Consider the following 27352-nt stretch of genomic DNA (forward strand, 5'->3'; position numbering starts at 1 on the left):
AAACAAACTTGCCTAACCACATTTCCCATGGGCGCCACTTGATATGAACGAGGGAGCAGTGGTCCACATCAATTTCACCCCACTTCCTGTTGCAGATTCCAGCCAGGATGAAATTAACATATTTAGAAGCACAGTTTGGAAGATATTATCAGTTGTGTCAAAATTATTGATTCATTCATAAACAAAAAACTAATTCCAAATCTGAAGTCAAAGGAAAAATTGTGTTAGGAGTGAGTCACACTTTGAAACAGATTGCAATTTTTTTCCACTTTGGATCTACAGGGTCTGTCCGAGGAAAGCCTGCCAATTGCTCGGAGTGAAATCAACAAGGAGGATGTGTCACTTATTTCTAACTTGGTCACACCAGAGACAGAAGTGTCATGTGTGATGAGATCAAAGAACGAATAAAGATATTCCACAAAAAATGTCCTTGAATGATATTTTACATTGATTACAGTGTAAAGATATTATTCAACAAGCTGGTAACAATATATCATTGTCGTTAATCTCAAATAACCCTATTGTAACTCCCTGTTTTGCCCCAAGGCACAGCTTTCTGAAAACCTTCATACAAAACACTCTTACCACATTGAAGTCAGCTCTTCTCAATCTCAATTAGCTCAGGGTTTTTTCAAACCAAACAATGACATCGTCATTAAATCCAGAAGACTACCAACAAAGCATTTCCCAATAAAAACAAGACATTTACTACATAACTTTGTTCATACATCAAATTTTCAAAATATTGTCAATTTCAGTAATGAACGTGTTAATAGTCGTCAACAGCGATATTGACAACACTACTGTGAAAGCGATTGATGAATATAAAGAAGATATACGTTTCCCTGATGTGACAAAACATGAATTATACAACAGTCTGGAACTACAAACCAAGATCAATATCTAAAACCTCTTATTCATTGCATGCATGTTTGATACCTTCCACCGCATACCATCAATTTTGAAATTGTATTGTTCGTTGATAACAGATAGGTTAGGACTGTTCACAACGGCTCAAGTAATTCCTCAATGCTTACATTAAACGATTGACAGGTTTCAAAACATATGGGTACCTGCTAAACATTAATATTTTTAATATCATCTTAATGTTATGTTTTGAAAAAATGGGAGTATTTTTTAGATGCATGTAGCATATAAAACTTGTGCCCAAACTTTATAATAACATCAACATTTTCATCAAATTTGGTCTTAGGATTGTAAAAAAACACAAACTTCTTGAAAATACCACCCTCCTGGGAGATGCAGAATTTAATCAAATTTATATTGATTGCAGGAGACAACTGAATTTTCTGTTCAAAAGTGGCTAGATACTCTTTCCCTCTCCTAGCCTAACCTAGAACAGGGCAATACTGTTTATCACTGTTTAATAAATGGCCACCATTCTTGTATATTATTTAATTTCATGTTCCTGTGAAATGTTGGGCAAATTTAATAAAGCAAATTGTCCCTCTGTACAGTAGCATATAATATTGAAACTAATCTGACATTAATCAGCGAATGTGTCTGAGGACCTTACTCTAAACGTGTTACTGTGCGACATTGAGTGTGTGATCAATATCCTAGTAATTACAATGGTACATTTCGGAACCACTGAAACTGACAATGACGAGCCTTTGATCTCTCCATTTGTTTACCACAATCAACAACACCAAATTGGAAATCTTGGGCAGTTATTTTTTCTTGATAAATTTCTCCCATTCACTACAGTGAAAAGTTAATTGAAATCCAAAAATTGAAGCCTTCAAAACTTGAAAAACGATATGTCACTTTAAAACAAGCTGTGCTTCTTGAGTTTTCAAGGATCTGAATTTCTATTAATTTGTTTTCTTGAAAGAGTTGAAGAATAAAAGAGGAAGACCCATTCAAATTTTCAATGGCATGGATGTTTAAAAAGCAAATTGATAATTTAGAAAAGGAATTTTTTTTGATATTCTGCAGTTTGATCTTCCAAATATGAAAAAAATCACACAAAGATCTTAAAAAGCTAAACAATAATGCTCTTCAAATTTTAACATAGAAACATGCTATAGACATGCACCAAAAAGCTTCAATTTCTAATTTATGTTGAAATTTACTGAAACTTGAAGAAAGATTTGGACGTTCATTTTGACAACATGAATAACCCGAAAAGATCTGTTCTCAAAGACAAGTCATGAATATTTATAAGACACAGACATTTTTCTGGCCTATCCTAATCTCATCAACAATGATCAACTTGATCCTAACACTTGACACATTTAATCTTAATCAAATAGAATTCAGCCGAAATCCACATTCTCCCATCACAATTAAGCAAATGAGAATGTCTTGAAAGAAGACACTTATCATGCCAATCAGAATAAATTTTGATTTTTGATTTTTGGCTCCAGAATGAATTGTTGATTCTAGAACACAGTTAAAATGTTCCGTAGGGAGTGTGCTTAGTCACAAGGAGGGATTGGGTTGTTTGTGAAATAACACACATATGCAACTAACTCTAGGTATTGCGGGTTTAATCTAGCTTGTGATATTTTCATGGCCTTATAATGAGGTAGACATGATCAGACAAAAGTGATTTCTTACCTTGGTTGTAATCAGTTGCACAGCTGGGGTGCTGGATAAATCTTTGGGGGGATTGGTAAATAAATGGAAGGGGGGATTTAGCTGGTACTGGTTTCAGATGAAAAACATATGTTTACAGAAAATAGTATCATAACATGGAAAATGATGATTATCTGAAAATGAAACCGGAAAATTCAATTAAATATTGAAATATAAAAGTTTTCAATATATATCTTTAAATTTCAAATCAATTTATTCTGATCTGAAAAACAAGTAATAATTCTTGTTTAGTGGTGACGTGGAGCTATACCAGAAAGGACAAACCTGAATATTATTTCCTTAAAAAAGTATCAGCTTAGACTCATGTTTACAAATCAAATAAAGATTTCCAGTGTGATAAAGGATATCAAATTGCCCAGAAAATATAAGAGAAGAAAACATCAGCTATCTTGAAGTCATTTTAAATATTTCGATTTTGAAATCTGTGAAAGATGTCTGATGCTGGCATATTTAATGAAAACCAACAGGTTCCCCAATCAGGAATGAAAGCTAATCACAACCAGAGAGAAAACTGACATGGAAAATCAGGGATAAATTACTCCACTCTCCTCAATATAGCGCGTTCTATGACTGCTCCTGCAAAGTCTCCCTACACCCAACCCTTGGGCACCAATATGTCATTAATACTGAGATACAAAACAAATTCAAAATTGAAAAAAATCCAATACGGAAACTGATCCTGATTGGTTGTATATCGAGGCACGTTATATCGAGGAAGCAATATATGAGCCAGTGCAGCTGTCACCTCAAGATAACAGTGAATTGAGGCAGAAGCAGGAATTTTTTCATTAGGAGTAGAAATGTCCAGTCTCCCCTCAGGCAAAATACAATGACCAGCAGGGGAGGGGGTGGGGTGGACATGACCATAGCTTACATCAAATCAGACACACCACGTGAAAATTGTTGTGCTTTTTATTGCATATCCATGATTAATGTGTTTGATCATTATACCTGTGACAGTAAAGACATGCTAAATTATTCACATGAAGCGAAATAAATATCTTGATCGCTGTAATGAAATATATCAGATAGCTAAGACTCGAAATGCCAAAAGCAGAAAAGAATCAAATATATGTCAGAGTTATTATGTGAATCAAAGAAATCATTTCGAAATTGATCAAAGGACAAATCTCAAACATAAATTATTAGGATTAATCAATATTCTTTGAAAATCATTTTCCCTTGACATTAGCTGATATATAAAAGCTCATTTAATCGATAATCATGCATTTTGACTTAAATATCTATTACTGATGAAAACTAAAATCAAAATAACGTGTTTGCACAGCGGAAGACCCTAATATATCAGTAGAGGGCAATGCCATTACTCCATAAGAGAGGACATGAAATATACATCTTGAGAAACACAATCAACAAGCCTGTCACTGCTAGAATCCTAATCTAATCTGCTTGTGACTAGAAGTGGTGATCTATGACAAGCGCTATTGATTAAAGGCAAGGTATGAGTGGCGATTATGTGTTCATTGTATCACAACATAGATACACATTTCACTGGTTCAAAGGGTGCATGCTATATCAGAAATTGCCAACAACATTCTCCCTATCTCACATTTCAACCTGGGTATGAAAACCACCAAAACCTGCATTCCTGCTCTCTTCCCTGCCTGTTTTATCTTGTGGATTTCTTGTATGTTGCATGACAATTATAAATGCATTCACCCACAAAATGTTTATCTATTGCATAGTATTCATAGAGATAATGAATATTCAGTGTATATTACATCTACATTTCACTTGCTGAAGATGTATATTTCATGTTTATCTCACACCCCCATTTCACCCACTGAAGATGTATATTTCATGTTTATCTCACACACCCATTTCACCCACTGAAGATGTATATTTCATGTTTATCGCACACCCCCATTTCACCTGCTGAAGATGTATATTTCATGTTTATCTTACCCACCCATTTCACCCACTGAAGATGTATATTTCCTGTTTATCTCACACACCCATTAACCCACTGAAGATGTATATTTCATATTTATCTCACACACCCATTTCACCCACTGAAGATGTGTATTTCATGTTTACCATATACATTCACCATACATACTGAACAAAAAACAGTTAGGAATCATGAATATTTATGATATATTTATGAAATTGTGTGCTCAGTCTTCACTACAAAAATATATCCCCAAAACTATTCCTGATCCCTAACTTTTTTGTTCAGTACCATATTTCCTTGAGTATAGTACACACCCAAGTATAATGGCGGATTCAGTAATTTGGAAAAAAATAAATTCGAATATTATGTACAAAAAAGAAATACACCGTACCCCTTCAGTGAATTCTGGTAAACGAATGGGTGATAAGAGACTTGGTCAGTACAAATATGAAATTTGAGATACAAAATTACCAGACATGTTGATTTACCGTTTAAATTGTATTTTTTGTTATGCTAGGCATTGTTTTACATCCAGGGATTAAGATTACCTTGCATGTTTTCTCGTGAACTAAGCCGGAAACAGCACTCAGCTGTACACACGGTTTTTTTTAATCTACCGGTGATTCAGTTAAAACTTACCCAATGATACAATTTCAAAGGATTTTAATGCAAGGATCGTGAAAAATTGTATCTGAAACTAGTTTTTTATCAGAATTATATATTCCAATATCATGTTACTTTTGTTGCAGCTTTAATTAATTATATTTAAAACAATAATAACCCTAAGCGTAGCACTTCCATGCAGCTGATTGGGACTGTCAGATACTTTTTTCACATGGAACAATTGGATCAGTCACCTTCAAGGCTCCCGCGCATGTGATCGCGAGAAGTACATATTGACATAGAATCGTCAAATTACAACAAATATAACTTTTAACAAGTCAAAGTATGGCATTTTTGATATATGTATCCATTCTCTGTCAACTAAAGTTGGTTTCAAGGCATCAATTGCGGTAATCTGACTGTGGTAGCTGTTAATTAAGGTGAGTTGTGCGTTCTCCCGATCGCTTCACACACGATTTCGCTGAAATTAATTAAACAATATTGAAGAGAATTTTGAATAAAATTAATGAAATAAGTTACAAACATAAGTCCAGATATACAATGAGCACTTTTAATAACCAGACAGTGTAATTACATGATTAATTTGCGTACTTCAGTACAGATTTGTTGAAATGGTATTTCCAGTGTTACATGCTCGCGGTAATGTCTTTCCGTTGAGGGGAAAAACCCCATCAATACTCATTATGGCGTGTATAATGCGCACCTCCTTCTACAGAGCTTCTGCGCACTATACTCAAGGAAATATGGTATATGTATATTTCATAAATATTCCACACACCATCACATTAAACTCATTATTGATGTATGTAGCATGTATATAACATGTGACCACAGAACTTGCACAGCGCAGTTGTATTATTACTACCTGTGAAGAGATCAGCAATTCAGTAACGAAGAATACACCTTTACTAAACAGTGTTCACATGCAGACACGACTATTATTTTCAACAATGGTCATTCAAATGGGGACCCCAGCAGCACTGCACACATGTATGTGCAACATCTACTATCTCCTAGACGGATAAGCCACTGTTCTTCTTCACACCAGCAATGCATAGACACGCTTTGCATGCATCTTAAAACTCTCTGGAGTTCCGCCAGTTGACATATTTTACTTGAATTTCTGAGTTTTTGCACTTGCCTACGATCACAGTAGTTGCGAACAAATACTTCTTTTTTTTTAAATAAATATATAATTTGACTGTCACAGCGCTAACATTGTCGCATTATCAAGGTTAAGAGCATCACTAATAAACAAAACATCTTGTAGAAGCACCATCATATCATTCATCACCCTGGCAACGTACGACCTTGAACTTCGAGTTGTAAATGAGAGTAGGCTCCCTTGAACCAAGTGGACAGTCACTAGAAATGTCCTCATGTCAACCCTTGCAATCTCATATTACCATATTTGACGTAATAAGCGCCCAGGGCGCTCTCAAAATTAGAAATAGCAGCTCTTATTGGAATATTATTTGGGTGAAAAAAAAACAGAGTTGAAAGATAAATTTCATGGTTTATGCTGCCAGCCTGAAACGTTTATATACGACAGATATTTTTTCCAGAATTTAATTGCCCATAATTAAGGGTGCATATAACACACGAGTGCATATTTGTACGCGAATAAATAAGTCTTTTGTACATTGACCAATCGGAAGGGTGCTAATTGGGATTGTTCACTAGCCAATATATTAGCAAATATCACTGTGGGCGCTTATTAGAGCGGGGCGCTTATTACGTCCAATACAGTATACATGTTTCATGCTCCAAAATTGACCAAATCGTGTACTAACAGTATTACAATCAATATCAAAACAGACAGACCACTGGCTGACAAATTGCCATCACATGACTGGACGAGTCGTTCATTTCTTAGCACCCCTCACCTCCACTGAACTGAGTTTGAAGCTAGATTGGGTCTGTTGAATGCAGATGCTTCGAATTTGGTGATGTTTGTGCATATAAATGCTATTATGAATATGTTTTTAGAATCGGCATCTTATCAATTCCCATAATCTATCTCAGAAGAAGCTGCGCACTTTATTGCTAGGATGCTCCTGAGTGAAGAGTCTATTGTCATCAGCTACGAATATTGTATTCATACACCACCCTTGCACCAGCAATGTCTTTTGTCGTGTTACATTTCTATAATGTAGAAATGTTTAACTGAGTAATAACTGAATTACTCCACTTGTCCTTGCTAGAATGAGTGAGTGAGTATAGTTTTAAACCGCTTTTAGCAATATTGCAGCAATATTATGGCGGGGACACCAGAAACAGGCTTAACACACATGGGGGAATTGAACCCGGGTCTTCATCGTAACATGCAAACGCTTTAACAACTAGGCTACCCCACCGCTCCCTGTCCCTGCTAGAAACTGTTTTTGTTACACCAAGTGTATTTCAAACCAGCTTTCGTGAGATACGTTTTGAACACACTCGTAATAAAGACAGTATCTAACAGGGACTCATTTAGTAATGTATTTAATCACACAACAAAGGATGTATATTGCATATTATCCTACTTCTCAAGCATGTACATTGCAACAGTAACACAAAAGCAAGTTTATTGCACACATTTTGCACTCACAATGTTGCATGAAGAAATCAACCAGTATATGTAACCTGGATATTGTAGCATCATTGTATGCCCTAATTTGTATTTCACGCAGCTGATGTGTCTGGCTATTTTTAGATCAGCTGCCCGTATATTGCATTTCGATTAGCTTCATATTGTTTTCATCCCCACTGTTATATTATACCCAATCAACATTTTTTTCATGGTCATTATATTATATAGACAGTATGAGGCATATTTCATCTGTTAATAGCAGATGCTTCGGATGTGAATTTGATATTTACATATAGATATAGCATATACATGCATGCCTATTGCCTTAATAGAGTATGCATGAAAGCTCTCTTGGCAGCAGAAATGAAAAATATTGATGACATATTTCCGGATGTTACCTTCTTAATATGTATTTTCTGAACAATATTATTAAATATATTTTTTAATAACGTGTTGTGACAAATTGTATCTTACAATAACTACACAATACACATTCGCAATTCATGTTTTCACATTATTTCAAAGTTCATTTCAGTGAAGTGTTGCATTGCGTAATTAACACTGAGTTCCACGACAGTGGGCATGGTTTTATGCCTGCTTTTCACAATATTGCAGCAGTATCACGGCGGGGGACCCCAGACATGGGCCTCACACATTGTACCCATGTCGGGAATCGAACCCGGGTCTTCCGCGTGACGAGCGAACACTTTCACCAGTAGGCTACCTGACCGCCCCTTCCACGACAGAGTAGATATAGCAGGTCTACAAGATAGGTGATATAGTCATGTTGACATTCCATCACTCATAGGCGATATCAGCAACCATGACTCTCCTGTCATGGAGGACAAGGAAGGAACCATTGAAACAGGAAAATCATTCATGCTTAATGTTCAGCATAATAATAGCTCACAGGAAATAATCCAGAAGCTTGGTCATTCTGTCGGCAAATCCAACCATTTACTTTACTGCCTGATAACTTATATAGTTATGAAAAAAAAGAAAAGATTATTGTGGAAATAAGTTTGGATTTTAATAAATTGTTAGTCAAAAAAGGTATCCTCATGTAAAAATGGAATGTCAAAGAATGTCCTGAAACTGAAACGTATTGTTTTGTCCATATATTTTGTCAATCATTAATATGTAAAAAAGCAACACTGTAGGAAGGCATTGATTATGTGCAAGTGCCAGTCAAAATTTGCTACACTGAGGGATGACTCAAAGGCAGTTGCCTCAAAAGATTCCTTAGCAAAATGAAGAGAAATTGGGAGTTCAGCTAAGCAATCAATTCCCAAGTAACTCGCAGACGTTTGGTGTACGTGGTAATTTTGTTAAACCGCTTTCTGAATAGTTCTTGCAATTTTGCAAAACATAGTTTTTAAGACTCGACTGTTTCATTTTGAACCACTTTTTCATCTTGTAAAAATAACAATTAAACAGACTGCTGTGAACCCTTGAACAATATTTTTTTCAGTTTCTTCCCTGCACTCAATACATAAACAATTAATGATTTGAGCCAATGATATAACATTAAACAATTCTCGATGTACATGGTTGTTAACTTACAAAAATGTTGTTGATATAACTTCAAAATATATGACTAACTTAAATATCATGTCAATTTCAACTGTCAAAATGAAATCTGACACAAAAGAAATGTCAGATTTTAACTTTATGACCCCACAGCTCAAAGTGGGCCCAAGCCTATAGCCAGTGAAGCATGGCCTTGGTTACCACCAGCCTACATCACACTGGGAATTAGGAGCTGCTCACTGCAACTGACGAGGTGTTGTCAATCATGTCTACATACAATGGCCTTCCATGTTCTATTCAGTCATGACCAGGCCCTTTTCAAAACCATATTACCCCTGTTATTGTTCTGTTAACTGTTTGGTAAATTGTGGTAATGATTCAGCGCACAGTTATTTCAAAGAGTGAATATTTGCAATCTATATATTATTTACGTTGAAAATTGGCTTAAAATGTTATCAGTAAGAATTTTGAATGACTTTTTACGTGACTTCATTCTGATTTCTCTACTGAACTTAGTTAAAAAATGTTCCAAGATTCCAGATATTCCATCTTACAAAACACCCTCAAGGAGCAAGATACAAAAACATATGCTATTATGAAACCAGGTCGTATCAACACAAATATAACAGAACAATCAACAGAATTTTTAAAAAATAATTTCAAATTAATTTTCTTATTCCTGATTTTAAACTATTATCCTAAACGGAATCCAATTGACACAAAAGGAAATTAGGAAAACTCTGAAACGATTACAGCAGGACAAAGTCATCTAGGGATGGCTTATCATTTACTGCCATGTACTTTGTGAACAGGCTGTTTATTGGCCATGTGGCCTGGGCGCTAATAGCTGACATCTGCTGGAACCCAGCTCATGCTGCCGCCTCACTGTACCAGTATATATCATGTCTATTTCACCGGGGCGGAAATCAACATTCTTCACCAAATATCTCTCATACAATAATTGCAAACCAATCTCTCACTTCAAGTGCAAAAACAGTTTTTTCAAATTTACCTCTACTGTAAAATAGGCATTTGAATGTGTCCTGCTTGATATACAAATTATATGAGCATTTACTGTGCCTGCTAATAATAACACGTCTCTCTGTGTAAAGGCCTGAAATAGTAAGAAACAAAAATATTCTGAATATATTCTCAGAAGATGAGTGTTTGGAGATAGCGGTAGGAATGAGGCAGTTTACATTGAACATAAATTATTTTCTTTTGGAAAAGAGACATATATCTTCTTTTATTTTAAAACTATGTTCATAAGACAAATGTGTTTATCTTTCTCATCCCAAATTCATTTAAAAAACATAGACCAAAACTGTACTAATTTGTTTTACAAAGTAAGCACTAGAAACCTTCAATATAATGAAAAATCACTCAAAAACTGATTTGTTTGGGTTTTTTTTGTTAAAGATTGATGATTTTTTTCAAAACTGGCATTGGCATATTGAAGAAATAAAATAACTTAAACAGACCCCCCCCCAAAAAAATAAAAAAATAAAAACAAATGTGCTGAAAAATCAATAAATTCTTTTTAGAACCTTCTGTTTTGTGAATAGACTCTTGATATGTTTCTCAAATAAATCAGAAAAAAAGTAGAATGTAAAACAAAAAGGTTATGAAACACAATAGACATTTTTCAAAAGAAGTGAGAAAGTTTTCTTTCCAAACTGGATTAAAAGCAAATAACTCTGGATGTTTTTTCAGATCACCTCATATGAATAAATTATGCAGCAAAGTTTTAAAGTTCAATTCAAAATTATTTAAGAGAAATTGATTTAACATTCTTTTGAGTTTTAGAAGATAAAGAGGACAAGAAAAATGTCACAAATGACAAGTTCAACCCTACAGCCTAGGACTAAACCACAAACACAGTCAACACTGAAGGCCAGAGTCAGTGGAAAACCAGGGCTGCTTATAAATAGACTGCATTATCGCCAAGCCGAACTCGTTATAACGCAAATCATTCAAATCTCCATCATATGTATATCCGGTGGCACAGATATTAATTTCCAATACTTGTTCCATATTCATAAACTGCCAATAGTAAATTTTGTCAGTATTTGATAAAAATGTTCTATGTTTACATCAAACTGTGGTATAGAGGGGATATGAAGTCTATGCCTTTTCCATTACAAGTTTTGCCAATGTGAATGATCTTTCTTGTATTCTTAAGTTGTAACACCTAAGTTAAAATACAGCAGATATAGATCCATTTGGGAATCTAATAAAAGTACCAAAACGTCCATAATTTCAAATACAACTGAATTCTATCAATCAATAGAAACATAGTTATTTTTTTAAAAGAACTAAAATTGTTACTGAAAATTTACACTTGAAGCTTGAAAAGCTGCAACACATTCACTGGGAGACAACATATAGCAAATTCAATATGGCTGCTTCCTATCATACAGGGTGAAACTGATTAGATGCAAAACTTTAAAATTAAGTGGCATTACACAAATATAGTCAAAAAGTTTAAAAGAATATTCTAAATGAATTATAAACAAAGTAAAACATAACATATTTACGAAAACTATATATTTTCATATTTTATCAAAATGAAATAAATTTGTTGAAAACAAATATTTCAATAGGCAAACTGAGCAAAAATGTATATACACAACATCTGTAACAAGATTGAATATTTGAGAAAAGAAATTAACACAAAAGTTCCTGCATGTGTGAAGTTTATGGATAGCCGCATAATAAAATTTCTAGTTAATAAATACATGAATAAGCACACTGCAATACTTATATAAACACCACGATATAATACCAGTCATTACTCAAAGAGTTGAACATGCCCTTTGCTTACATTGATCTTTACACTCAACAATATAAGAATGTGACAGTGTAAACACTGACCCACAGGGATATTCACTCCATTGCAGTATGCTGTGATGCCCTAGCAACCTCATTATAACACCAAACATTTCACAAGGAATATTCTTTCAGCATAAAAGCCTCATGGAGCATGACTCTAAAATCTGAAATTATTACACAGGTGTAACTACTGATTTTGAAGAGAAATTTGACCTTTTTGATTGCAAGTGCACCTCATTATGAATCTAGGTGGAATCAGCTGTGAATAGATTCAGCCTGGCCCATGACATTACTACAGCACTGCATGAATAATGAGATAGAAGGTTGGGCAAGTTTCCCCATTGTTAGACCCATCCCCCTTTCCCCCCTCGACCGATCCCCCCTTTCTCACCCCCCTAAAGTTCTCTATTTGATGTTAAAGGAAAACTTTTAGGCTAAAAGGATTTGCAAACGACACCAGCAAGTTTGTACAACAAACACAACTTTTTCATGTCTAAACAAGGAAATGAAATTGGAAATTGTTGAGAAATGTACTTACAGAAAGGTGATTTCATGTGTTTCATCCTATATATAGTTCTACAAAACGGGCTCGACATCCTAATATAATTATTTTAGAAAGTAGCTACTTCTTACACAGCTGATAACGACACAGTTGCAAAGCAAAACTATAATTGACCCTTGATCCAGGAGAAAGTGTTCATAGGGATGAATGTAAACATATTTCTTTAAAGAAAATTTGATAACAAGAAAACAAACTAAAAAAAACACAAAATTCAATATTGATTTTTCAAAAATACTCCATTCAAATCTAGGAGATCAAACAAATTCTGCAAAGTCTCTAAGACATGTTTTTCCTTGTTTTCGCACAAAAGTACAATGACAGGTCTGGGTAACTCATCTTGTGTTTGGGTCATGTTAACAAATTCACAACACATGAGAAATATAAACGTTATGACCTGACCTCCCTATTGTTCCAGAATACAAATAAATTCCTGTTATTTTCTTACATAAAAAATCAACAGGATATACAGATGTAGTTTTATAAAGTTTCATGTCACAAATTAATGTAATCTTCATTGCAAGCACTAAAGGAAATAAAAAGGCAATGTGTTACTATCTTTAGATGTCACTCGGCCAAGGATTATGTTTGTGCTAGATGCTTCAGTAATGGTAGTGATTACATGCTGAAGGTTGCCAGCTTGCTTCCCCACTAAGCTATGGTTTGATGGTTGAGCAGATTTACCCAGGGTTACAGGTCAGGCAATATCGCGAACCAAATAGACTACAATACCCCCCAAACTTCCTTTGCAAGCTGAAAGTCTGACTGCCACATGTAATTTATTATTTAATGTGTACATAGACATTGATTTTCTGAACTCTTTCAATTTCGACACTTAATGCAATGACGACCAAGCTACATTAAATTACAAAGACAAAAACAGATAGCGGTCTACTTGAACATGGGTAAACTGTGATCAATAATGCAAAAAATTACAAATTCTTTTCTGAAAAAGACATTTGAAGTTCACATGAAACAAACATGAAGAAAATAATTGTTAAAATGGCTTTGGTGGATATAGGTCAACAACATGTAGTTTCCTGTTAAATAGCTAAATTAACTGGAAATAACTGGTAATCAAGTTCATCAATATAAATTTAACATTATAAACAAAAACATGTTTATTCACTAAATGTTGAATAAGAAATGACAAATAATTACCATGGTGATTCATGGTAGCCAAATTAAAATTAATTTAATAAAAATTAAAATACTTACCTCTCCATGGTAGTCAAGTTTTCCATCAGGTGTATGGTCCGGTAGGAAATAGAGTCGGACACTTGTTAACAGTTGGTTACTGTTTTTATCATGCCAAAGGAGTTGAAGTTCCCCAATGCTTACTGGTGCGTCGCGTACAATTTCCACGAAGAAAAATTCCCCCAACGACAAAATTTTAGGTTTTTTGTCCTTAAAATATTTGAAGGCCTTGTAGAAAGTATAGGGTCCATGCTGACCACAGGAGGAGCCAACGAACTGCAAAACAGACATTGTAAATTAAGAAATTCTCACATCTATCGGTATGCTCACAGGGCTGTCAGCCTCAAATCTGAAATCGACACTCGCATCTGGGTCACTCACTCAATAAATACTCGTCGCAACAGAATACATGTTTCATAAATAATTCAACAAGTGTGTTGTAAAATAATTCAACAAATTATTCCTTTCGTGAAAATGAACACTTACCTTCGCGCTGGTAGAATCCATCCCATTAAAAAGTTGATTATCTATGATGATCGCAACATGTACAAGTCCAACAATACAACTTTTATATTTGGCCCCTAATTAGTGACGTCACATCTTTGAAGCCTCGGAATTATCATAATCCATTCCAGGGAATATTGACTGGCGAATAAAGCACTTTCTAGTTTGCACATTCAACAGCAAAATACACATTTCGCTTGATACATATTTCTGTTGTATTCTGGAGTATTTTCTTCCATGTTATGTTTCGCAAACTGGCTTCGCATCTCCGGCTTTGCATCGCACTTGCTAAAAAAAGATTTGCCGGTGTTCGAGCACATTATGCTCCCTGTGAAAGGAGAACAAATAGTTCTGTTTAGTTTCTGTTTCTCTTTAAAATCAACCATACCACAGTTTCTAATTATGAATTAGACCAAATCAAAATTAGCTGCAACCAACTTTATTCAGATGTGTATTCCACAATATTTTTTAAATTAAATTTGTTATTGTGCTGTTTAGCCCAAGGCGGATCTTATCCCAAGCGGTAATAGAATAACCTAAACACACCACGCGCTTGGCAAAACATGGCGAGAGGCGTGCCGAAGTTTGTTTATGAATTTGCGGAAGTGATTGTGTGTTAAATTTGGGAGGATTTGAGTAAGTAATGGAATGTCATGCCTGTGAAACAGTTTAATGACCTTAATTATATTCACACCACACCAAATGTCTCCACTGTTACTCCTGATTTTGTGTGAAAACTACACGAAAGTGACAGATCCATATTTGACATAAAACGACCAATATTAGCTCAATTTAATAGGACATTTGGTTAATTAAACCGTCACTGACAAATTCAAGTTTCAGGACTGATTTGAGTGGGTTCAATGGCCTGTACACGTTATGAATTATATATGGTCAATGGTTGTCCGTACATAAAACTGATCACATGATCGTGAATCAGCTGTTTATTCAGACTTTAAGTTTGACAACATGAATAGAACTAAAACAGGAAATAGGTTCGGAACTTCCCCGTGTGAAATCAAGTCTCGTGAAATCGTCTTGAGAGAAGTGGTACCCAGTGTATTCCAGAGTTTTTGGTATGTTTCCTTTGCAGTGGAAGTCTTGACTTTCCCTTTTGCTCACCCTATATAACCATGACAATATGTATAATAATAGATACAAGGAGCCAAATAATAGATGTACGGGTATGTCCATAGGAAATATTAGTAAAAATCGTGAAGAGGTCACTGGCGACGCAATTCACTGTGCAGAGTTGCATCTCTTGGGCACGCCAGAAAGCTTAGATTGTGGGTTCAAATCGCAGTTCGCCCAGATTATGTTTCCCCGATTTGTCAGACCCATAACCATGCTCATGTGTTTGACCAAAGTGGTAAATGTATGAGACCTGCATCAAAATTAGCTGCAACTAACTTTATTCAGCCTTTCCTTCCCTAGGGGGCACGGGTGGCCCAGTCATCTAAGGCGCTGCAATTCGTTGTGCAGAGTTGCGTCCCTTGGGCACGCCAGAAACCTATGATTGTTGGTTCGAATCCCGGTTCGCCCCGATTATGTTTCTAGCTTTGTCAGTACCATACCCGTGCTCGTGGGTTTCACCGAAGTGGTAAACGTCTGAGACGTGCATCACTTCGGGCTTTCCTCCCACATTAAGCTGACACGCCGCGATATAACTGGAATACTGTTAAAAGCGGCGTTAAACCAAACTCACTCACTCACCCCTTTCCTCCCATATAAAGCTGAAAGGCCGGGATATGACTGGAATACTGCTCAAAGAGGTGTAACCTATCTCAACTCACTCACATATTATTGAGAAACTGTTCATTATTGCATAACAGTTGATTGTTTGCTTATGTTACTTATGGATTAATACATTATTTCATTATATCGATTCACTCTCTGTCATTTTGTAAAGAGGACATCATTGGACACTAACTACAGACTTCCAGACTATTGTGTCACATGACATTTCATACAGATGATAGCAAATCACATATTACTCATCAAAAGCTTCTTAGTTTAGCCTTTTCTTTTATCAACTTATTGTCACCCTTGATTCTCCCATTTTGCAAGGACATCCTTCAAGTTTCTGTTCTGGAATATATTCAATTCCACAAAAAGACTGCATTTGTTTCACAGAGGTAATGGCTAAGCACCACAAAGAGTTCTCATCTCTACTACAAACAGTTCCTATAATGACTCATTGGTAGGAACCACTAAAAATATACACACAGGTGAACATTGTTTGGGTGAGTACAGTGCTCTCAGATTACTGTGAGGCTAAACCAGGAATGGGTGGTTGAAAAATGAAATATTTATGCAGTCTTCATTCATGATTTTGTTACTGACATGATGCAATTGTGACAATGGCAAAACAAGCATTTTGTTTCAGTCATTGTATGAAGCAGTGACCAATCAAGATGGCTGGAGTAAGGACATTGTAATTGTGGAGATCTGAACCTAGGTGTGCTGTGTGGTATTTGACAACATCCTGCCTGCTCAGCTACTATTCACCACTATCACCATTGTAATTGTAGAGATCTGAACCTAGGTATGCTGTGTGGTATTTGACAACATCCTGCCTGCTCAGCTACAATTCACCACTATCACCATTGTAATTGTGGAGATCTGAACGTAGGTGTGCTGTGTGGTATTTGACAACATCCTGCCTGCTCAGCTACAATTCACCACTATCACCATTGTAATTGTGGAGATCTGAACCTAGGTATGCTGTGTGGTATTTGACAACATCCTGCCTGCTCAGCTACTGTTCACCACTATCCCATTGTAATTGTGGAGATCTGAACGTAGGTATGCTGTGTGGTATTTGACAACATCCTGCCTGCTCAGCTACTGTTCACGACTATCACCATTGTAATTGTGGAGATCTGAACGTAGGTATGCTGTGTGGTATTTGACAACATCCTGCCTGCTCAGCTACTGTTCACGACTATCACCATTGTAATTGTGGAGATCTGAACGTAGGTGTGCTGTGTGGTATTTGACAGCATCCTGCCTGCTCAGCTACAATTCACGACTATCACCATTGTAATTGTGGAGATCTGAACGTAGGTATGCTGTGTGGTATTTGACAACATCCTGCCTGCTCAGCTACAATTCACGACTATCACCATTGTAATTGTGGAGATCTGAACGTAGGTATGCTGTGTGGTATTTGACAACATCCTGCCTGCTCAGCTACAATTCACGACTATCACCATTGTAATTGTGGAGATCTGAACGTAGGTGTGCTGTGTGGTATTTGACAACATCCTGCCTGCTCAGCTACAATTCACGACTATCACCATTGTAATTGTGGAGATCTGAACGTAGGTGTGCTGTGTGGTATTTGACAACATCCTGCCTGCTCAGCTACAATTCACCGCTATCACCATTGTAATTGTGGAGATCTGAACCTAGGTATGCTGTGTGGTATTTGACAACATCCTGCCTGCTCAGCTACTGTTCACGACTATCACCATTGTAATTGTGGAGATCTGAACCTAGGTATGCTGTGTGGTGTTTGACAACATCCTGCCTGCTCAGCTACTGTTCACGACTATCACCATTGTAATTGTGGAGATCTGAACCTAGGTGTGCTGTGTGGTATTTGACAATATCCTGCCTGCTCAGCTACAATTCACGACTATCACCATTGTAATTGTGGAGATCTGAACGTAGGTGTGCTGTGTGGTATTTGACAACATCCTGCCTGCTCAGCTACTGTTCACGACTATCACCATTGTAATTGTGGAGATCTGAACGTAGGTGTGCTGTGTGGTATTTGACAACATCCTGCCTGCTCAGCTACAGTTCACCGCAATCACCATTCTAGTTGTGGAGATCTAAACCTAGGTGTGCTGTGTGGTATTTGACAACATCCTGCCTGCTCAGCTACAATTCACGACTATCACCATTGTAATTGTGGAGATCTGAACGTAGGTGTGCTGTGTGGTATTTGACAGCATCCTGCCTGCTCAGCTACAATTCACCGCTATCACCATTCTAGTTGTGGAGACTTGAACCTAGGTGTGCTGTATGGTATTTGACAACATCCTGCCTGCTCAGCTACAATTCACGACTATCACCATTGTAATTGTGGAGATCTGAACCTAGGTGTGCTGTATGGTATTTGACAACATCCTGCCTGCTCAGCTACAATTCACGACTATCACCATTGTAATTGTGGAGATCTGAACGTAGGTATGCTGTGTGGTATTTGACAACATTTGCCTGCTCAGCTACTGTTCACCACTATCCCATTGTAATCATCGTCTGCACCACCATCTTGCTAGAATAGGTCCCCAGAATTCTACTACATTTTGTAAGTCAAAAGTGGATTGGGTGGTGATTCTGTGTGACTTGGTTCGCTCCATGATAATGTACCGTGCAGGCATGGGAAGTCTAGATCATTGAACTTTGGTGACTAATGGGGCTATTTTCACTATTGCAATTGTTTTGCAATATTTGTATACATGATAAATTCTTTTCTGTTTCGATACAAGATGATGCACTTGCTAAAATAAATTACATACTACAGTACTCGTTTAATGATGTCATTTTTGTCACTCAAATGTTGTAAAATGTGATGCTGAATAATTTTATCAAATCTTTCTCAATGTACTATATTTATAAAAAATTGATTTTTTTTCCCAGCTCATGCCATACAGTTCATTGTTCATACACAATCTTTTACATTATCTTGCCACATGGCAGAAGAATCAGGAGCTGACAAGTACAAGTCACAGTGGTCAATGCAGAGGATGTTTGACACATGACACTGGTCAGTGCAGAGGATGTTTGACACATGACAGTGGTCAGTGCAGAGGATGTTTGACATGACAGTGGTCAGTGCAGAGGTTGTATGACATGACAGTGGTCTGTGCAGAAGATGTTTGACACGACAGTGGTCAGTGCAGAGGATGTATGACACGACAGTGGTCAGTGCAGAAGATGTTTGACACGACAGTGGTCAGTGCAGAGGATGTATGACACGACAGTGGTCAGTGCAGAACATGTATGACATGACAGTGGTCAGTGCAGAGGTTGTATGACGTGACAGTGGTCAGTGCAGAACATGTATGACATGACAGTGGTCAGTGCAGGGGATGTTTGACACAAGACAGTGGTCAATGCAGAGGATGTATGATGTGACAGTGGTCAGTGCAGGGGATGTTTGACATGACAGTGGTCAGTGCAGAGGATGTATGACGTGACAGTGGTCAGTGCAGAGGATGTATGACGTGACAGTGGTCAGTGCAGGGGATGTTTGACATGACAGTGGTCAGTGCAGAGGATGTATGATGTGACAGTGGTCAGTGCAGAGGATGTATGACGTGACAGTGGTCAGTGCAGAGGAAGTATGACGTGACAGTGGTCAGTGCAGAGGATGTATGATGTGACAGTGGTCAGTGCAGAAGATGTATGACACGACAGTAGTCAGTGCAGAAGATGTTTGACATGACAGTGGTCAGTCAGTGCAGAAGATGTTTGACACAAGACAGTGGTCAATGCAGAGGAGGTTTGACACAAGACAGTGGTCAGTGTAAAGGATGTTTGACACAACAGTGGTCAGTGCAGGGGATGTTTGACACAAGACAGTGGTCAATGCAGAGGATGTATGAGGTGACAGTGGTCAGTGCAGAAGATGTATGACACAAGACAGTGGTCAGTGCAGAGGATGTTTGACACAAGACAGTGGTCAGTGTCAAGGATGTTTGACACAACAGTGGTCAGTGCAGGGGATGTTTGACACAAGACTGGTCAGTGCAGAGGATGTTTGACACAACAGTGGTCAGTGCAGGGGATGTTTGACACAACAGTAGTAAGTGCAGGGGATGTTTGACACAACAGTAGTAAGTGCAGGGGATGTTTGACACAACAGTGGTCAATGCAGAGAATGTTTGACACAAGACAGTGGTCAGTGCAGAGGATTTTTGACACAACAGTGGTCAATTCAGAGGATGTTTGACACAAGACAGTGGTCAATGCCAAGGATGTTTGACACAAGACAGTGGTCAGTGCAGAGGATGTTTGACACACAACAGTGGTCAGTGCAGAGGATGTTTGACACAAGCCTCAAGACAATGTGAAAGTGAAAAAAACAGTGGACAGTGTTGATGATGTTGAACACATGCTGGAAGCCAACATTCTTGATGCAAGAAACCGGCAGTAGTTGGTGGAGAGGTTCTTTGTCAGAAGTTGCTGGACACCTTTCACAAAACACAAAAGGCTACTATTCACCTTTCTCAAGATACGGACTGATGCTAGACACCTTTCACAAAAAAACAAAAGGCTACTATTCACCTTTCTCAAGATAAGGACTGATGCTAGACACTTTTCTTAAAACACAAAAGGCTACTATTCACCTTTCTCAAGATCCGGACTGATGCTAGACACCTTTCACAAAATACAAAAGGCTACTATTCACCTTTCTCAAGATACGGACTGATGCTAGACACCTTTCACAAAATACAAAAGGCTACTATTCACCTTTCTCAAGTTTGACACACAACAGTAGTCAGTGCAGAGGATGTTTGACACACAACAGTAGTCAGTGCAGAGGATGTTTGACACACAACAGTAGTCAGTGCAGAGGATGTTGGACACACAACAGTAGTCAGTGCAGAGGATGTTTGACACAAGACAGTGGTCAGTGCAGAGGATGTTTGACACAACTGTGGTCAGTGCAGAGGATGTTTGACACATAACAGTGGTCAGTGCAGAGGATGTTTGACACATGACAGTGGTCAGTGCATAGGATGCTTGACACAAGACAGGGGTCAGTGCATAGGATGTTTGACACAAGACAGGGGTCAGTGCAGAGGATGTTTGACACAAGACAGTGAAGAGGAGGCTTGACACACGACAATGGTCAGTGCAGAGGATGTTTGACACATGACAGTGGTCAGTGCAGAGGATGCTTGACAAATGACAATTGTCCATGCAGAGGATGTTTGACATACGACAGTGGTCAGCACAAAGGATGTTTGACCCAAGACAGTGGTCACCGAAGTGGATGTTTGACACATGACAGTGGTCAGTGCAGAGGATGTTTGACACACAACAGTGGTCAGCACAAAGGATGTTTGACCCAAGACAGTGGTCACTGGAGTGGATGTTTGACACATGACAGTGGTCATTCCACAGGATGTTTGACACATGACAGGGGTCAGTGCAGAGGATGCTTGACATACAACAGTGGTCAGTGCAAAGGATGTTTGACACAAGACAGTGGTCACTGGAGTGGATGTTTGACATACAACAGTTGTCAGCACAAAGGATGTCTACAGTGGTCAGTGCAGAGGATGTATGACATGACAGTGGTCAGTGCAGAGGATGTTTGACACATGACAGTCGTCATTGGAGAGGATGTTTGACATCACCCAGTGGTCAGTGCAGAGGATGTTTGACACAAGACAGAGGTCAATGCAGAGGATGATTGACACAAGGCAGTGGTCAGTGCAGAGGATGTTTGACACATGTCAGTTGTCAGTGCAGAGAATGTTTGACACAAGACAGTGGTCAGTGCAGAGGATGTATGATATGACATTGGTCAGTGCAGAGGATGTATGACAAAACAGTGGTCAGTGCAGAGGATGTATGATATGACAGTGGTCAGTGCAGGGGATGTTTGACACAAGACAGTGGTCAGTGCAGAGGATGTTTGACACAAGACTGGTCAATGCAGAGGATGTTTGACACAAGACAGTAGCGGATACAGGACACCTTTCACAAGACAGCAGTAGATGCAGGACACCTTTCACAAGACAGTCGTGGGTGCAGGACACCTTTCACAAGACAGTCGTGGATGAAGGACACCTTTCCCAAGACAGTCATGGATGCAGGACACCTTTCCCAAGACAAGCATGGATCGAGGGCACCTTTCACAAAACAGTTGTGGATGCAGGACACCTTCCGCAAGACAGTCATGGATGCAGGACACCTTTCACAAGACAGTCATGGATACAGGACACCTTTCACAAGACAAGCATGAATGCAGGACACCTTTCACAAGACAGTTGTGGATGCAGGACACCTTTCACAAGACAGTGGTGGATGCAGGACACCTTTCACAAGACAGTTGTGGATGCAGGACACCTTTCACAAGGCAGTCGTGGATACAGGACACCTTTCACAAGACAGTGGTGGATGCAGGACACCTTTCACAAGACAGTGGTGGATGCAGGACACCTTTCACAAGACAGTCGTGGATGCAGGCCACCTTTCACAAGACAGTCGTGGATGCAGGACACCTTTCACAAGACAAGCATGGATGCAGACCACCTTTCACAAGACAAGCATGGATGCAGGCCACCTTTCACAAGACAAGCATGGATGCAGACCACCTTTCACAAGACAAGCATGGATGCAGGCCACCTTTCACAAGACAAGCATGGATGCAGACCACCTTTCACAAGACAAGCATGGATGCAGGCCACCTTTCACAAGACAAGCATGGATGCAGGACACCTTTCACAAGACAGTGGTGGATGCAGGACACCTTTCACAAGACAGTCGTGGATGCAGGACACCTTTCACAAGACAAGCATGGATGCAGGCCACCTTTCACAAGACAAGCATGGATGCAGGCCACCTTTCACAAGACAAGCATGGATGCAGACCACCTTTCACAAGACAGTCGTGGATGCAGGCCACCTTTCACAAGACAAGCATGGATGCAGACCACCTTTCACAAGACAAGCATGGATGCAGGCCACCTTTCACAAGACAAGCATGGATGCAGACCACCTTTCACAAGACAAGCATGGATGCAGGCCACCTTTCACAAGACAAGCATGGATGCAGGCCACTTTTCACAAGGCAGTCGTGGATGCAGGCCACCTTTCACAAGACAGTGGTGGATGCAGGCCACCTTTCACAAGACAAGCATGGATGCAGGCCACCTTTCACAAGACAAGCATGGATGCAGGCCACCTTTCACAAGACAAGCATGGATGCAGGCCACCTTTCACAAGGCAGTCGTGGATGCAGGCCACTTTTCACAAGGCAGTTGTGGATGCAGGACACCTTTCACAAGACAGTGGTGGATGCAGGACACCTTTCACAAGGCAGTCGTGGATGAAGGACACCTTTCACAAGACAGTGGTGGATGCAGGACACCTTTCACAAGACAGTGGTGGATACAGGACACCTTTCACAAGACAGTCGTGGATGCAGGACACCTTTCACAAGACAGTGGTGGATGCAGGACACCTTTCACAAGACAGTGGTGGATGCAGGACACCTTTCACAAGACAGTGGTGGATGCAGGACACCTTTCACAAGACAGTCGTGGATGCATGACCCCTTTCACAAGACAGTGGTGAATGCAGGACACCTTTCACAAGACAGTTGTGGATGCAGGACACCTTTCACAAGACAGTTGTGGATGCAGGACACCTTTCACAAGACAGTGGTGAATGCAGGACACCTTTCACAAGACAGTTGTGGATGCAGGACACCTTTCACTAGACAGTCATGGGTGAAAGACCCCTTTCACAAGACTGGTGGATGCAGGACACCTTTCACTAGACAGTCATGGATACAGGACACCTTTCACAAGACAGTGGTGGATGCAGGACACCTTTCACAAGACAGTGGTGGATGCAGGACACCTTTCACAAGACAGTGGTGGATGCAGGACACCTTTCACAAGACAGTCGTGGATGCATGACCCCTTTCACAAGACAGTGGTGAATGCAGGACACCTTTCACAAGACAGTTGTGGATGCAGGACACCTTTCACAAGACAGTTGTGGATGCAGGACACCTTTCACAAGACAAGCATGGATGCAGACCACCTTTCACAAGACAAGCATGGATGCAGGCCACCTTTCACAAGACAAGCATGGATGCAGGCCACTTTTCACAAGGCAGTCGTGGATGCAGGCCACCTTTCACAAGACAGTGGTGGATGCAGGCCACCTTTCACAAGACAAGCATGGATGCAGGCCACCTTTCACAAGACAAGCATGGATGCAGGCCACCTTTCACAAGACAAGCATGGATGCAGGCCACCTTTCACAAGGCAGTCGTGGATGCAGGCCACTTTTCACAAGGCAGTTGTGGATGCAGGACACCTTTCACAAGACAGTGGTGGATGCAGGACACCTTTCACAAGGCAGTCGTGGATGAAGGACACCTTTCACAAGACAGTGGTGGATGCAGGACACCTTTCACAAGACAGTGGTGGATACAGGACACCTTTCACAAGACAGTCGTGGATGCAGGACACCTTTCACAAGACAGTGGTGGATGCAGGACACCTTTCACAAGACAGTGGTGGATGCAGGACACCTTTCACAAGACAGTGGTGGATGCAGGACACCTTTCACAAGACAGTCGTGGATGCATGACCCCTTTCACAAGACAGTGGTGAATGCAGGACACCTTTCACAAGACAGTTGTGGATGCAGGACACCTTTCACAAGACAGTTGTGGATGCAGGACACCTTTCACAAGACAGTGGTGAATGCAGGACACCTTTCACAAGACAGTTGTGGATGCAGGACACCTTTCACTAGACAGTCATGGGTGAAAGACCCCTTTCACAAGACTGGTGGATGCAGGACACCTTTCACTAGACAGTCATGGATACAGGACACCTTTCACAAGACAGTGGTGGATGCAGGACACCTTTCACAAGACAGTGGTGGATGCAGGACACCTTTCACAAGACAGTGGTGGATGCAGGACACCTTTCACAAGACAGTCGTGGATGCATGACCCCTTTCACAAGACAGTGGTGAATGCAGGACACCTTTCACAAGACAGTTGTGGATGCAGGACACCTTTCACAAGACAGTTGTGGATGCAGGACACCTTTCACAAGACAGTGGTGAATGCAGGACACCTTTCACAAGACAGTTGTGGATGCAGGACACCTTTCACTAGACAGTCATGGGTGAAAGACCCCTTTCACAAGACTGGTGGATGCAGGACACCTTTCACAAGACTGGTGGATGCAGGACACCTTTCACAAGACAGTTGTGGATGCAGGACACCTTTCACTAGACAGTCGTGGATGAAGGACACCTTTCCCAAGACAGTCATGGATACAGGACCCCTTTCACAAGACAGTCGTGGATGCAGGACACCTTTCACAAGACAGTGGTGGGTGAAAGACCCCTTTCACAAGACAGTGGTGGGTGAAAGACCCCTTTCACAAGACTGGTGGATGCAGGACACCTTTCACAAGACAGTTGTGGATGCAGGACTACTTCTACAAGACAGTGGTGGATGCAGGACTACTTCTACAAGACAGTGGTGGATGCAGGACTACTTCTACAAGACAGTGGTGGATGCAGGACTACTTCTACAAGACAGCGGTGGATGCAGGACTACTTCTGCAAGACAGTCGTGGATGCAGGACACCTTTCTCAAGACAGTAGCAGATGCAGGACAACTTGTACAACACCGTAGATGATGCTGAATACCTTTCAAATGTCACTTATGCCTCCAATTTTGGTGAAGGTGACCAAATATTTGAATGCAAGGCCTGCAAGCCAACTGAGCACATATCCAATGTGATTTCTGGTCATTTGTAAGTTGCTGCAGACTTATTAGTGACCAGTGGTTTTATGGAGCATCAGTTTTCCTCTTAGTCAATGATTAATTGAAGGAAAAATATGTTCCAGTGAGAGAAACAACACCCAAAACAAAAAAAACACGGAGCAGGACTGACAAGTGCAACAGTAAAGCAAGTGCAATGTCTAGCTAGAGACAGTTTTATTGGGCCATATAGAAGACATCCCTGCAACCTGTCAATGGTGAATGAATAAAATATACTGGCATGTCGTTGACGGGTTATCTCTACCAAAAGGCCCTCACAAGTCATCAGACGGTGATGGGGCACTGTTGGGGAATCGGAACACTAAATATCATTTAACAGTTCACATTACATCACCTCAAATTGATGTTGCAAGATAGGCAACTCATTTGATTAAATGTGAGTTTAAAATCTAGCCTAAATAAGTGATCATTAATGTTTCAAGTGGGACTATGCTACACAGTCTTGTGCCAATTTCTAGCCCAGCTCTACCCTCTGTAATTAGTGCCACATGTAAAATTAAGACATTGCTGCTTTGTAATTAGATTTGTTTGTGTGTTGCTAAGTAGTCAGTACTATTTAATGCCACACGCAGCGATATTCCAGCTGTATGACAGCAGTCTGTAAATACTCAAGTCTTCACCAGACAATCCAGTGATTGATATCATGAGCATCGATCCACACAATTGTGATACAATGACACGCATCAACTAAGTCAGTGAGTCTGACCACCCAATCCTGTCACCTCTTACGACAAGCATAGTCGCCTCTTACGACATGCATTGGTTGGTTAAGACCTACTCTAACCTTGATCTTCATGTGTAGCTTGTAGAGTAATCATTAACTGTATCATAAGACTTGAGGTGGCACTCAAAGGGAGTTTTGTTTGAGGGAGTTGCTGGGGCTGCCAATTTGCCAGGTCCTAGTCCCCCTTTAAGGGAAGCTCCAACACCCCATGTAAATGTAGGAAACTAGCCAAACACAAGTCTTTCTTCGAAGTGTATGATGAATGATCAAACTGTTGAAGATTTCTGTGATGATGGTTACCGTCCTGGGTCCTGTGTTGGGTCAGTGGGTCCAGCAGGGACAATGAGTGATGCTAACAGCACCACGTGGTGATGATCATTAAGATAGACTGCCACTATGTTGATCCTAGGCCTCAGGCAGACCAGTCTGACCCAAACTGTCCTGCCTAAGGTTATGGTTTACTATGGCTGAATGACTGCATGAGGGGGTGACCCCCACCTTCTGCATGATGCCCTGTATCTGTTGTTGCTGGATGGATGAATCCATGCACCAGATTTAATTTATGGATTTTTATGTGTGTTTGTGAAATAAATTTAATGTTATATGTAATATTTTCATCGAGATTTATTTTAATATTTAAAGCTTTGTTGATCGTGCCAAAGATTTGTTTGATTCAGGGTTCATTTTGTAGAGCATTCTAAAAGT

General features: G+C 39.5%; 2 protein-coding genes across 6 annotated transcripts in view; one reads left to right on the forward strand and one right to left on the reverse strand.

The window, feature by feature from the left end:
• The window catches only part of LOC124116883 (AT-rich interactive domain-containing protein 5B-like), a 72318-nt gene extending 57662 nt beyond the window's left edge, over positions 1–14656 (reverse strand). For all 3 annotated transcript variants that reach the window (XM_048393508.1, XM_048393509.1, XM_048393507.1), the window contains exons 1-2: positions 14338–14656; positions 13873–14127 (exon numbers count right to left, since the gene is read on the reverse strand). In XM_048393508.1, the coding sequence (XP_048249465.1) occupies positions 13873–14127; positions 14338–14358 (276 nt within the window). In that variant the 5' untranslated portion in view covers positions 14359–14656. The remainder of the gene's footprint in view (positions 1–13872; positions 14128–14337) is intronic.
• Positions 14657–14896: 240 nt separating this feature from the next.
• LOC124116889 (ectonucleoside triphosphate diphosphohydrolase 1-like) overlaps positions 14897–27352 on the forward strand; it is a 51316-nt gene continuing 38860 nt past the window's right edge. For 2 of the 3 annotated variants that reach the window (XM_046478489.2, XM_048393510.1), the window contains exon 1: positions 14897–14991. The gene's annotated coding sequence lies outside the window, so the exon portion shown is untranslated. Of the gene's footprint in view, positions 14992–15345; positions 15432–27352 lie in introns of those variants that run through there. The other variant, XM_046478498.2, reaches the window with a different exon arrangement.

This window comes from Haliotis rufescens, unplaced genomic scaffold (assembly GCF_023055435.1).
Source record: "Haliotis rufescens isolate VD_foot unplaced genomic scaffold, xgHalRufe1.0.p SCAF_12, whole genome shotgun sequence".
Classification (NCBI taxonomy): Eukaryota; Metazoa; Mollusca; class Gastropoda; order Lepetellida; family Haliotidae; genus Haliotis; species Haliotis rufescens.